The sequence below is a fragment of the Panthera onca genome, chromosome D3 (assembly GCF_046562875.1).
Source record: "Panthera onca isolate mPanOnc1 chromosome D3, mPanOnc1 haplotype 2, whole genome shotgun sequence".
Taxonomy (NCBI): domain Eukaryota; kingdom Metazoa; phylum Chordata; class Mammalia; order Carnivora; family Felidae; genus Panthera; species Panthera onca.
The window spans coordinates 93,243,302-93,255,553 of record NC_138350.1 but is presented as its reverse complement, the minus strand read 5'-3'; the positions used below and the strand labels follow the sequence as shown (position 1 = coordinate 93,255,553).

Genomic DNA, 12,252 nt, shown 5'->3' with positions numbered 1-12,252 from the left:
TCTTTGTGCTTCTTCTTGGTAACCACCTCCTTAGGAGCAGAGTGGGCAAGGGTGACCTGGGACGAGGCGGGCTGTTTTCCTGGGTTTTGTTTGGTTTGGAGAACACTGCTATCAGAATGTGTTTGGACTAGACAGAGAACCATATGACTGGAAAAGCTGAGTTGGAATGCAGGTATTGAAAAAGAAATCTCAATCACAAAACAGCTTGTGATTTTTTTTAAAAAGATCTATCTAGAACACAATTCAGGAAAAAAAGCTGACCTGATATAGCTTATGCTTTCCTCCCCTGACTTGTAAATACTAGGTATGCGTTGAAAGATGTTCTGCCATTTTAGAACCATCTTGGTCAAGTGGTTAATCGCCTTCTAAACTATGTTCTTATTGCATTGTTCTTTTAATCTTTCACTTCATTAAAATGAATTTTTAAATTAAATAGTAAAAACCAGAACACATACTATGCAAATTGTCATTCAAAAAGTACAACTTTGACTTTATCATATTTTCAAGTCTTCAGGTCTGTAAGAAAAAATTTGAAAGAGGTAATGGTTGATTTATATACCAATTAATGCACAGTTAAATAACCTGGAATCCAAAGCTGTCAATAAAATACCTTAATTTCCTGTAATTTTTTAAAAAAATTTTAATGTTTATTTATTTTTGAGAGAGAGAAACAGAGAGAGAGACAGAGAGAGCACAAGTAGGGGAGAGGCAGAGAGGGAGGGAGACACAGAATCCGAAGCAGGCTCCAGGCTCTGAGCTGTCAGCACAGACACCCGCATGGGGCTCAAACTAACAAACTGTGAGATCATGACCTGAGCAGAAGTCAGGGGCTCAACTGACTGAGCCACCCAGGTGCCCCAATTTCCCTTAATTATTAAAACATTTTGTGGATAGGAAAAACTGAGTGTATAGAAAACCACAAATTTTTCATGTTTGACAGATGGAGTCAGTGTGGATTCACAACTGCAGGTGAATAAACTGCGCGTTCTCTTACCGAAATGTGACTCCCGCATCAGTATTCCACCGCGGTGACTGAGCACACAGTACCCCAGAGGGAAGCGCCCTGCTCCCTCCACCCACACACTCACTGCCTATCTGTGCCTAAGTTATTGCGGGAAAGGTGTTACAACGTCATTTAATGGGAGACTGACAAAGTACCAGATCTATCGGAATATAGAACAGCAGTTTTTAACATCTTGGGTTCCCCACAACTGGAACACAGGTTTGAGGGGTGTGCACAATCCCCTGAGATTCACAGCACAAGCCAGCCCTGTGTTAACCCTGACCTAGTGCGACCAAGCACAACCAACAAGTACAGATTTGTGCAAACATCTCAGTTTGTTTAGGTCTTTTCATTTAGAAGGCAGTACCACTTTTATTTATTTTTTTTTTATTTAAAAAAAATTTTTTTAACGTTTATTTATTTTTGAGACAGAGAGAGACAGAGCATGAACGGGGGAGGGTCAGAGAGAGGGAGACACAGAATCTGAAGCAGGCTCCAGGCTCTGAGCTGTCAGCACAGAGCCCGACGCGGGGCTCGAACTCACGGACCGTGAGATCATGACCTGAGCCGAAGTCGGCTGCTTAACCAACTGAGCCACCCAGGCACCCCGGCAGTACCACTTTTAAACACACTTGGAGATCTGACCTTCTCTCAGGCTGCGTGCACATCACGTAGTGAGGTTTCCACACCTACTTGATCATTTAACTTGGTGCCTAATATTTAGTGGTTTCGACCAAATTGAAAACAGCAGCTAGATCTGAGTGATGGAGGTTAGACCTGGTTACCTGGCTGCCATCCCGTGCCTGCAGTGTGCCAGATCTCTTCTGGGCACAGGGCTTCCTGCCCTGAGGCTCTCCTCTTCTCACTCAGTCAGTCCTGCAGGGGGGCGGGGGAGGGCTTGCTCGCCCCGCCTCAGGACTGGTGGGCCCCGTCAAGGGAGCCTGATTGAAGCTATGTCTTCCACCTCAGAGACAGAGCGTCCTCTGCAGCGTTTTATGGTGGCAGCAGGACGCAGGTTACGATTACCTTTGTTACCAGGATACCAGAGGTAGGTATTTGTAAGTCGCTGATAGGTGAACTGGCCCTGATTTAGCAGGATTAAGTGGGGATAATTTGCCAGCTGACTTAGGATAATTATAAAAGAGACAGTAAAACAAGGGAAACAAAGACACCTAATCGTTCGATGAGAATAATCTATTATTCTTATCTATCAGAATAAAACAGACATAAGTATCTTGATGAAGTTGTGAACCTCCACATATAGCACATGGACACAGATCCAGTCTGAGACCCGAAGCCAAGCATTTACTTGCATCTTCAAGATTAAATGCAACATCCCACCGGAAAGGTTTGCATTGTGGGAGCCAGGATGGACGGCTCTTGAACCACTGAGAAACGGGTTGAGGGCTTAATGCCCATATGTCTTCTTCAAATGGTTATATAAATATATTGTCTGAAACAGAAACTACGTTATAATCCCCAGTCTCCAATTCATCATGATTTGTGTTTTGATAGAAGACTAATTTGAGGGGTGGTTGTGAAAAGCACTTCAATAACATCCATTTTTTAAATAGTAGAGCTTGTCATTTAAACTACACTTTTTGGGGCGCCTGGGTGACTCAGTCAGTTGGGTGTCCGACTTCGGCTCAGGTCATGATCTTGCAGTCTGTGGGTTCGAGCCCTGCGTTGGGCTCTGTGCTGATGGCTCCGAGCCTGGAGCCTGCTTCAGGTTCTGTGTCTTTCTTTGCCCCTCCCCTGCTTGTGCTCTGTCTCTATCTCTCAAGAATAGATAAACATTAAAAAAATTTTTTTAAATAAATAAACTGTACACTTTTTAAGGAACTATGACAAGGAGTGTTTCTCTTAGTCTATTTAGAAAAGAGCATTTGTAAATGTCTTATTATTCCTGAAGATTTTCCACGTAGTACAGAGGCAATAATCCCCACAGTGAACAAATATGGGATTGTATTTTTCAAGATGAAAGCAATCAAAAGATATGCAAAAGACAAACATATTTAGTTTCCTAATAATGGCCTTACCATTTGTTCTTTAATAGAATTTTCAATCCCAGCTTGCACCATTAAGTCATTCACATTCTTCTGTAAATCTTCGATGCGATTTCCCATTTCTTCCAGTACAATGTTAAGGAGAATTTTACACAGGGTACAGAGCACCAGCCAGAAAGTCCTGAGAGATCCTTCAGATTGCAGCTACTCATCGAGCCTATTGATAAAATGCCCCGGCAGTGCAACACTTAAAACGAGGGATTCAAAGACTACGCGTACTAATACCTTAAGGTCAGTGCAAATTAACTATTCCCCTGAGGTTTTTGGAGCGTGTCTTTAACCTTTGAATTGTAAGCTCAGTTCTTTTTTCTTTTTTAATTTTTTAAAATGTTTATTTTTGAGAGAGAGAGAGGGAGATACTGAATCCGAGGCAGGCTCCAGGCTCTGACATGTCAGCACAGAGCCCCACAGGGGGCTTGAACCTACAGACGTGAGATCATGACCTGAGCCGCAAGCGGATGCTGAACCGACTGAGCCACCCAGGCGCCCCTTTTTTTAAACAATTTCTATGGAATGAATTCAATTAGTAAAGTGAGCTCTAGCGCTCTAAGTCTTAGGACCGATATTACAGCTTATCTGGATTTGCTCAAACTGGAAACAAACATTTTACTCTAATTCTGTTTGAATTCATGTCTTAAAACAGCTGCTGAAGTTGCAAAACCAAACAAAACAAAGGTCAGGGAGCCATATATAGTGTCCTCGGTTGAAGACATTCCATGTGATGTTTGCAAGTTTCTGATTCCGTGGAAGTGCGCAGATGTTATTCAGCAGACTACTCGGATTTAGTAGTCTGTAGGCTCAGAAAGCCCCACTGGGTAGTATTGTGCGTTGCGTCCTTGTATCGTATTGCTCTCATACAAAATGCCCTGTATGGCTGGCCAAGCAGGAAGTAATTACCTGTGAGTGGTAGTTAATACACCAGGGTATCATGGAAAGGCACAACGTAAACACCAGGACATCGTAGGCCAACAATTATCCACTAATAGCAGACAAAAGATATTCCTTGATAATATTACAGTTCAAAAGCATTGTATAGTGTAGTTATAAGATAGAAAGGATATTTCTGAGGTTCAGAGTTGCAGTTAGAGCTTGAAAATGTTCTTGAAGTTCCTGAAATAGGTTTTCTGCCTGAAAAAAATGAACCATAAGACAATTGAATATAATATTTACTCTTGATGTAGGGCATTTTAGCATCATGGAATAGAACCTCCATATAAATATATAGTTAGTTAGTTAGTTAGATTTTGGACAAGGTGCCCAGAGCTTTCTATTCAAAGGCGAAGGAAAATCTTCTGAAAACAGTGCTGGGACAATGAGAGCCAAATACATAACTAACTAACTAAGCAGAGGTGCTTCACACCATACCCCGAAATTAACTCCAAATCATCATACACCTGAATGTAAGCGCTGAAACTATCAAATGTCCAAGAGAAAGTATAGGAGAATGCCTTAATAACCTTGAGTCCCCCAAAGAATTCCTAAGCAGAGCTGAACCAGCCATCCAGAGCACACGTGGGCCTCGCGTCTCCCCTGCACTCTGGGGTAGTTACCAGCTGGGGTGGGATGGCAGGATTTGTTGACCAGGCCATAGGCGAGTATCGGTATTGTTGGTGACGGCAAGCCATATTTGCACAGTGCCTCCTTGTGGCTTACCAAGTGAAATCTGGAACCAGGGATAATTGCCTCCCCGCACCTGTCTCTGTCCCCATTTTGGAGATGAGAATACAGAGACGGGTATCAGTGTGCAACCCGCACGTGCGTATGAAGGTGCTGCGGCTTCTATCGGGAGCAGTTTCCCTTCAGAGGGTTTGGTGTTTCTGTTTCACTTTTGTCAAGAAAATGTAGCCTCAAGTATGTATAACGTCTAACAAATTCTTTTCAAGAAGACAGACTAGCGTTTGAAGTCGCTTCCTGACCCGCAGCCTGGCGCTCCTGCTCCTGGAGCTCCTCCCGGCGAACCGGAAGCGGGAGCCCCCCCCCCCCCCCCCCGACCCCGCGAAGGGTTTGCGCCCCATGGGGGGGTGGGGGACGCACAGTCCGGGAGGAGGTGCGGCGCCCAGACGGTGAGGAGGGTGAGGAGGGACGCGGAAGAGGGGAGGTGGGCCCCACTCACCGCGTCCCGCAGCGCGTCCCCGCCCGGGGCTTTGGGGCTCCGCGCGTCCATGTCGGATGATCCGGGTGGTCCAGGTGGGTCGGCGTCCCTGTGGTCCAGGTGGGTCGTGGGGGGGAGGTGGGCAGGTGGTCCAGGTGGGTCGTGGGGGGGAGGGGGGCAGGTGGTCCAGGTGGGTCGGGGTGGGGGCAGGTGGTCCAGGTGGGTCGTGGGGTTGGGGGCAGGTGGTCCAGGTGGGACGGGGGGGGGGCGGGGGGGGAAGGTGGCTGTGGCGGATGGGCCGGGCCGCACCTCACCCACACAGATCCCTGCAGCGATGACGGCGGCGGCTGCAGAGATGCTCAGGCTTCGGAGGCAAATACTGGAAGAGCCTGGATGTTCGTACTCCTGACCCCCGGACGCTGGAAAAGAGCCCAGAAGGGAATCCCTGGGCAGGGCGTGGCTGTCCGCGCCGGGCACCCTGGGCACCGGCGTCAGGTCCTGGGAGGAGGCCCGGGGAGGTGAGGGCTTGGGGAGGTGGCCGCTCCAGCCCGGCAGTCAGCCCCCACCCCCGGGGGAGGGAGGGGAGACCCTGTGCAGGGAAAAGGTAGCTCGTCCAGTTTGACGGCTTCCCCTGCGCAGGACTGGTTTGCTTTGTTTTCATTGCGTCAGAGACGGAAGAGGGTAGCTAGAGAGTGAGCATCGTCTTTTTACTCTTATGACAAAGTATACACAGTATAAAATTTACCATCTTTTAATTTTTTACTTTGAGAGAGAGAGTGCAAGCAGGGGAGGGGAAGAGAGAGAATCCCCAGCAGACTCCCCTCTGTCAACAGAGCCCCACGAGGGGCCAAACCCACAAACCCCGTGGGATCATGACCTGAGCTGAAATCAAGTCTGACGCTTCACCAACTGAGCCCCCCAGGTGCCCCTGACATTTACCATCTCAGCCCGTAACCATGTGCAGGGTGCAGGGGCAGGGGTTGTGTCACCAGCGCGCACCTGCACAGCCCCTCCCCGGCCCCTGGCACCCATTGTCCTGCCTTCTGCCTTTAGGTTTCCTCCGTTTTTATGCAATGTGGTCACTTCTCTAGTGAGATCACGGAGACCCTGGGTGACTTAGCTGCAGCCTGCACGTGGCCTCTTGTGCACCCCCGTCCTGGGCCCATAACCACCCACCCACCAGACAGCCAGCTCTTTAAATCTCCGCCATTTCTACGGTCAACTTTACCCCTAAGGACGTGACCAAGTCCTGGCACACCGCCAACACTTGCGTCCTGTTCTGATTTTACTGAAGCCCTGGAAGGAAGGTCTCATAACCCATTTCTCTCCTGGCACCCTTCAGGCCTGTCTGGATTGTGGCTCGTGGGTCACTCCCTGGTGACCCCCAGGACCCTGTTTTTTAGCAGGTACCTGTTTTGGTTACGTGTCTGTACCCTTCTGGACTCAGAGCTCTGTGGGGCGGGGCTGTGTCTGTCTGGGTCACCCCCGTGTCCCAGGGCCCAGCCTCATCAGGAGAATGCACATCAAAACCACAATGAGATCCTACCTCACACCCACTATGATGGCTAGAATCAAAAGACAGACCATGAGAGTGTTGGCAAGGGTGTGGCAAAGTTAGAGCTCTTACACACTGCTGGTGGGATGTAACATGGCCCAGCCAGTATGGAGAACCTTCTGGCAACTCCACGGAAAGCTACACATAAAGTCGCCATATAGCCTTAGTTCTACCTCCGGACATAGACACGAGAGAAGTGACAGCATACACGTGACACAGATGTTCACGGCAGCACCGTTAACAATAGCTAAGGGGTGGAAACAGCCCAGGAGGCCACCAATAGACAAATGCAAAGAAAATGTGGTCCATCCATCCGGTGGAACGTTACTCAGCTATAAGGAAGGAAGGAAGCACTGAGGGGCGCTATGACGTGGGTGAACTTGGGAACTTCATGCTAAGAGAGGGAAGCCAGTCACAAAACTCCACATATTGTGACTGGCTTCCAGTTACATGAAATGTCCAGAATTGGCGAATCCATAGAGGAGGAAAGCAGGGTGGTGGTTGCTGGGTGTTGTGGGAGGAAGGGTATAGGGAGAGACTGCTCAACAGTTAAGGGGTTTCTTCGGGGGGGCAAAATAGCAAAAAATTAGGTTATGATGATGGGTGCATGCCCCTGTGAATAAAGTAAAAATCATTGAATTGTATGCTTTAAAGGGCGGATTTGTGGTATGTGAATTATATCTCAATAAAGCTGTTAAAATACCTTTTTAAGGGTGCCTGTGGCTCAGTCGGTTAAACGTCCGGCTCAGGTGTGACCTCACGGTTTGTGGGTTGGAGCCACGTCTGGCTCTGCGATGCTGAGGGTCCCCAGCAGGGATGCTCTCCCTCTCCCTCTCTCTGCTCCTTCCCCCACTTAAACACGGGTGTGCTCGTTCTCTCTCTCTCTCTCTCTCTCTCAAAATAAATAAACTTAATAGCTTTTTCAAAGCATGGCCGTGTTGCCACTTTTCGTGTCTTTCTAAGGATCTTTCAGGGACTGAGGAGGAAGCCTTGCAGTAGGGACCTTGGCCCAGGGAGAGGGGGGTGGCAGGAGGTGCACTGGCTAAGCCCTGAGCTTCAGCCTCCTCTCCAAGGATGGTTCCCAGGTGAGGAATCCTGTCCTACGGCTTCTGGTTTCTCTTTGAAGGATGTGGAGGTGGAGAGGCCTCATGCTGGGTGATCTCCGGGTTCTCCCTCAGCCACTAAGGACTCAGGGAAAACCTGCTTGGCAAGAGGGCCCAGCCCGGATTCTCTCACGACAGCACCCACCTTGTCTGCAAGGGCAGGTTCCCTTGTGGAAGCAAACGGCTCCCCAGACGCTCCTTCACACAGGGCAGGGCTGCGTGGTGCTGGACGCTTCTGACGTTCTGTGCAGAGCTAGGCTGGGGTGGGCCTTGGGAGCACCCTGGGAAGCACGGATTCCCGGGAGGACTCCCGGTGCTAACGGCTGGTCCTGGCTGTGGGTCCGCGTTACTGTGCACGCTCACACCCCACGCAGGCTCTGCCTTCCTTGTTTTTAATTACAGACAGTAGACAGCAGGCAGGGAGCACGGCCTGGCCCACAGGAGCCTGGAACTAGACACACACAAGAGCAGGGGCTCTCATCTCTGAGGCCACGGGCCTCTCTTCTGCCTGTGTTTCTCTCCTCCAAGGAGCCTCTGTGAGGCTGCCCAGCCTGGCCTCGAGTGGTCTTCAGCCCAAGCTTCCAGAACAGCTCGACCAAGGCAAGCAGAACCTGCTGCGCCCAGCAGGCCACTGGGACACGAGCCTGAGAAAACAAAGACAGGCCCCCAGCTCGGAGGGTGGCTGGAGGTCTGGGTGGGCGATGGGGTTCTCTCCAGGTATTTCTGGTAGAGCTGGCCCGGCACTGCCCTTGAGGGGACGGAGCCTCTGAAACTCCCACCAGAATCTGAGGCCTGGGGGCTCCCTAAGAAGGGAGGGGGCTCAGACCCAGTTCCCTCGCTCAGTCGGGAATGGTAAGAAAGCAGAGGCAGGGTGATGTGAGGGCTCATGCCGTCACCAAGAAAGAGAACCTGTAAGGTATGTAGGAAGATTCTAGAAGTCCAGCTGTTAGGGGAGCAGGTGGCAAAGACCTTGATGTGGTCATGGAAATAGGTGGTTGTCCTGGAACAGAGGCAGAAGTCACCGGAGGTGGGATGTTCAGGGTCTGGGTGGTTAAAACAGCACATCCCAGCGTGGTTCTCAAGCCACAGCATCCACGTCGCTCGGTGCCCTTCCCGAGCCCAAGAATCTACTTTTTTTTTTTTTCAGTTTGAGACAGAGAGAGAAAGAGGGAACCCATGTTCAGGTGAGGGGGGCAGAGGGAGAGAGAATCTTGAGCAGCCTGTTGTAGGGCTCAATCCCATGACCCTGGGATCATGACCTGAGGCAAAATCAAGAGTCGGATGTTCAACCGACTGAGCCACCCCAAGAATCTGCATTTGGACAAGCACATCATGTGATACCTTTGCACACCCATGATGCTTGATAGTGTTGGGCCAGAGTGAAAGTGAGCTCGATGACTTTAGGGGAGAGGAAAAGAAAGGCTTAGTCCCATGTTTGGGGTTGCAAGCACTTCCAAGTTCCCAGGTACGCCAGGGGTACAGAACTGGGAGACAGACGAGGTGTGTCAGCTGATTGGGAAGGGTAGGAAAGTGTTACAGAAAGGGGAATACCCAAATGCTATTTCTGGAAGAGGGGCTAATACTTTTTATTTCCACTTTCTCGTTCATCTCCACAATAACACATGCAAGGCAAATATCATTGCCTTGCCACTTCACACATGGGGCCCTAAACTTCACTAAGTTGTTTGAGATTATAGTACAGGGCCAGGAGTGGGGTGTAGCACCGAGAAAGTCCATCAAAGGATACTATCAACAGAATGAAAAGGCAACCTTCAGAATGGGCGAAAATATTTCCAAGTCATATATCAGATAAGGAATCGATACCAGAATATATAGAGAATTCCTAAAACTCAACAACAACAAAAAATAAACAACCTGATTAAAAATGGGCAAAGGACTTGAACAGACATCTCTCCAAAGAAGACATACAAGTGGCCAACAAGCACGTGAAAGGATGCTCAACATCACTGGTCACCAGGGACATGCAAATCCAAACCACGGTGAGATACGCTTTCACATTCATGATGATGGTTATTATCAGAAACACAGAAACAACAGGTGTGGGTGAGGATGTGGAGAAACTGGAACTTGGGTGTATTGCTGGCCAGAACTTAAAATGGAGCAGTTGTTGCGGACGGTGAGGCAGCGGGTCCTCAAAAAATTACAAATAGAATCACCATATGAATCAGCGACTCCACTTCTGGGCATATGCCCCCAAAAGTGAAAACGGGGTGGGGGGGGGGTGCCTGGGGGCTCAGTGGGTTAAGCATCTGACTTTTTTTTTAATTTTTTTTTTAACATTTATTTATTTTTGAGACAGAGAGAGACAGAGCATGAACGGGGGAGGGTCAGAGAGAGGGAGACACAGAATCTGAAACAGGCTCCAGGCTCTGAGCTGTCAGCACAGAGCCCGATGCGGGGCTCGAACTCACGGACCACAAGATCATGACCTGAGCCAAGGTCGGCTGCTTAACCAATTGAGCCACTCAGGCACCCCAGCATCTGACTTTTGATTTCAGCTTAGATCATGATCCCAGTGTCATGGGATCGAGCCCTGCATCGGCTTTGTGCTGATTGTAGAGCCTGCGTGGGATTCTTTCTCTCTCTCTCTCTCTCTCTGCCCCTCCCCTGCTCTCTCTCTCAAAAAAAAGTTTAATAAAAAAAAAAGTTGTTTAAAGTACATTTTTTCCAGCTTCAAACTCTAGGCTAACAATTCCAGGACCAAAATGAACAAACAAAAAAACATACAGTTTCAACTTAAAAAAAAAAAAAAAAGAATTGCAGGACCTGGGAAACCTGTGATTCTCTTTCGCCTTTGTGTTTTTAAACACACGTTTTGTGTTTCTGAAGTGTAATCTCTCTGGTCCAGTGAGAACCTACTCAAAAAGTCTCTGAGAACCACCCCCCTCCCGCCGGAGATATAGGATCTGTCCTTCTACATCTAGCACCTGGGTGGTTTTCACCTATACCGGTTAGTTAGGGAGCAAAGTCTTAATCCTGCATCCATGTGAGACAAATTCATTCATATGGAAGCAAGCATCACTTAATAGAAACCCACCTTAGGAATATTACATTTAAGGAACTAGGTTTGGGGAGAAGAATCCTCTAATGTAGCTGAGGTGGGGCATCCACAACATGAGAGCACTGAAGTGTGCCAGGAAACTGCAGACATCAGATGCTGTGGGTGACGTCTCGCTGGTCCAAGGCTAGCTGGATCGGAAAAGAAACGAGGCAGCAGAACATATTTATGAAACCAAGGACGTGGGCCACCAGAGCACAAGCTAAAAAGGAAGCAAAGCTTTATCTCAGTTGGAAACTCACATTTTGAGAGATGAGAGCATCACTGTCTGACCAAATGTGAGAGGCAGTTCTGCGCCCGAAGCGTCAACGCCAGGGAGGGCTCAGGTGCCCCCGGCTCCGTGTGGGGCCTTCGCCGCAGGGCCTCATCTGTGCCGCTGCGGACCCAGGCGCCTGCAGCTGCTGCGTCAGGACAGGTCAGAGTGCTCTCTTTCGTCTTTGTCTCATGCTCGTTAAAAGGGCTCTTGTATAGGTACCGATGCAGAATGCGGGATATGGGGCTCCCAGTCTCCAGTCTCTACCTTTGATATGTTTGCAGATTCTCATTTACAAAATCTGTTAGAAAAGGGGTTCTTTTGGGGTACAGATTTGGATACACAGATTTGGGTAGAAGGTTTCTTGCTTTTTATGCTAAAATAGTGGCAACATTTTCCTAATTTTGAATAATGTTTATAATTATTTTAGTTTCATAACTTTTTCATGTTTTAATGCAACATTATCCACTATTTTGTAATCCACTAATTATTTACCGTGCCATCTGGCCCCCTTTGTTTAAGTGTCCTCTCCTGGAAGCAATTCTCCTAAGCCATGAGGACTTCCTGCACTGGGTGTGAATTTGAAAAGAGTGGCTCTCAAACCTGGCTGCACGGTGACCAGACTCAGCACTGTCCTATTTGTCAGTGCTCTGGGGTGGCTTTAAATGTTTTTTGTTTTTTGGTTTTTTTTGAGAGAGAGATCGAGCACGCGCGTGAGCAGGGGAGGGGCAGAGAGAGAGGGAGAGAGAGAATCCTAAGCAGGCTCCGCACCGTCAGCCCAGAGCCTGACACGGGGCTCCATCCCACAACGTTGAGATCATGACCTGGGTGGAAACCAAGAGTCGATGCTTAACAGACTAAGCCCCCGGGTGCCCCTGGGGTGGCTGTAAAGCCTCCAGGGTTTCAGTGTGTGACCGAGCGTGCGAAAGCTGTGAGTGAGCAAAGACCTGGGGAAACAGGAGAGAAGGAATTGAGTTTAAGCCCTGCCCCCGCCCCGCCAAGCAAAAAGACCTTCACTGTCTCTGATTTGGATACAGACTAATGAGCCACTGTGAGTTGTCTACAATTTGAAACAGGACAGATTTTCGAAATATTGTCTCC

The 12,252-nt window shown here is 48.8% G+C and overlaps 1 protein-coding gene across 2 annotated transcripts; it reads right to left on the bottom strand.

Moving 5' to 3' along the window:
• Positions 1-1,986: 1,986 nt before the first annotated feature.
• Positions 1,987-5,314, bottom strand: HSBP1L1 (heat shock factor binding protein 1 like 1). 2 transcript variants are annotated; one of them, XM_078436018.2, is made up of 4 exons: positions 5,183-5,314; positions 4,131-4,197; positions 3,043-3,137; positions 1,987-2,775 (listed from the first exon to the last, which is right to left on the bottom strand). In XM_078436018.2, exons 1-4 carry the CDS (start codon positions 5,231-5,233, stop codon positions 2,650-2,652), a joined length of 339 nt encoding a protein of 112 aa, XP_078292144.1. In that variant the 5' UTR covers positions 5,234-5,314; the 3' UTR covers positions 1,987-2,649. The 2 variants fall into 2 exon arrangements, with proteins under 2 accessions (XP_078292144.1, XP_081646979.1); XM_081790853.1 differs by having other exon boundaries at positions 2,676-2,781.
• Positions 5,315-12,252: the final 6,938 nt, after the last annotated feature.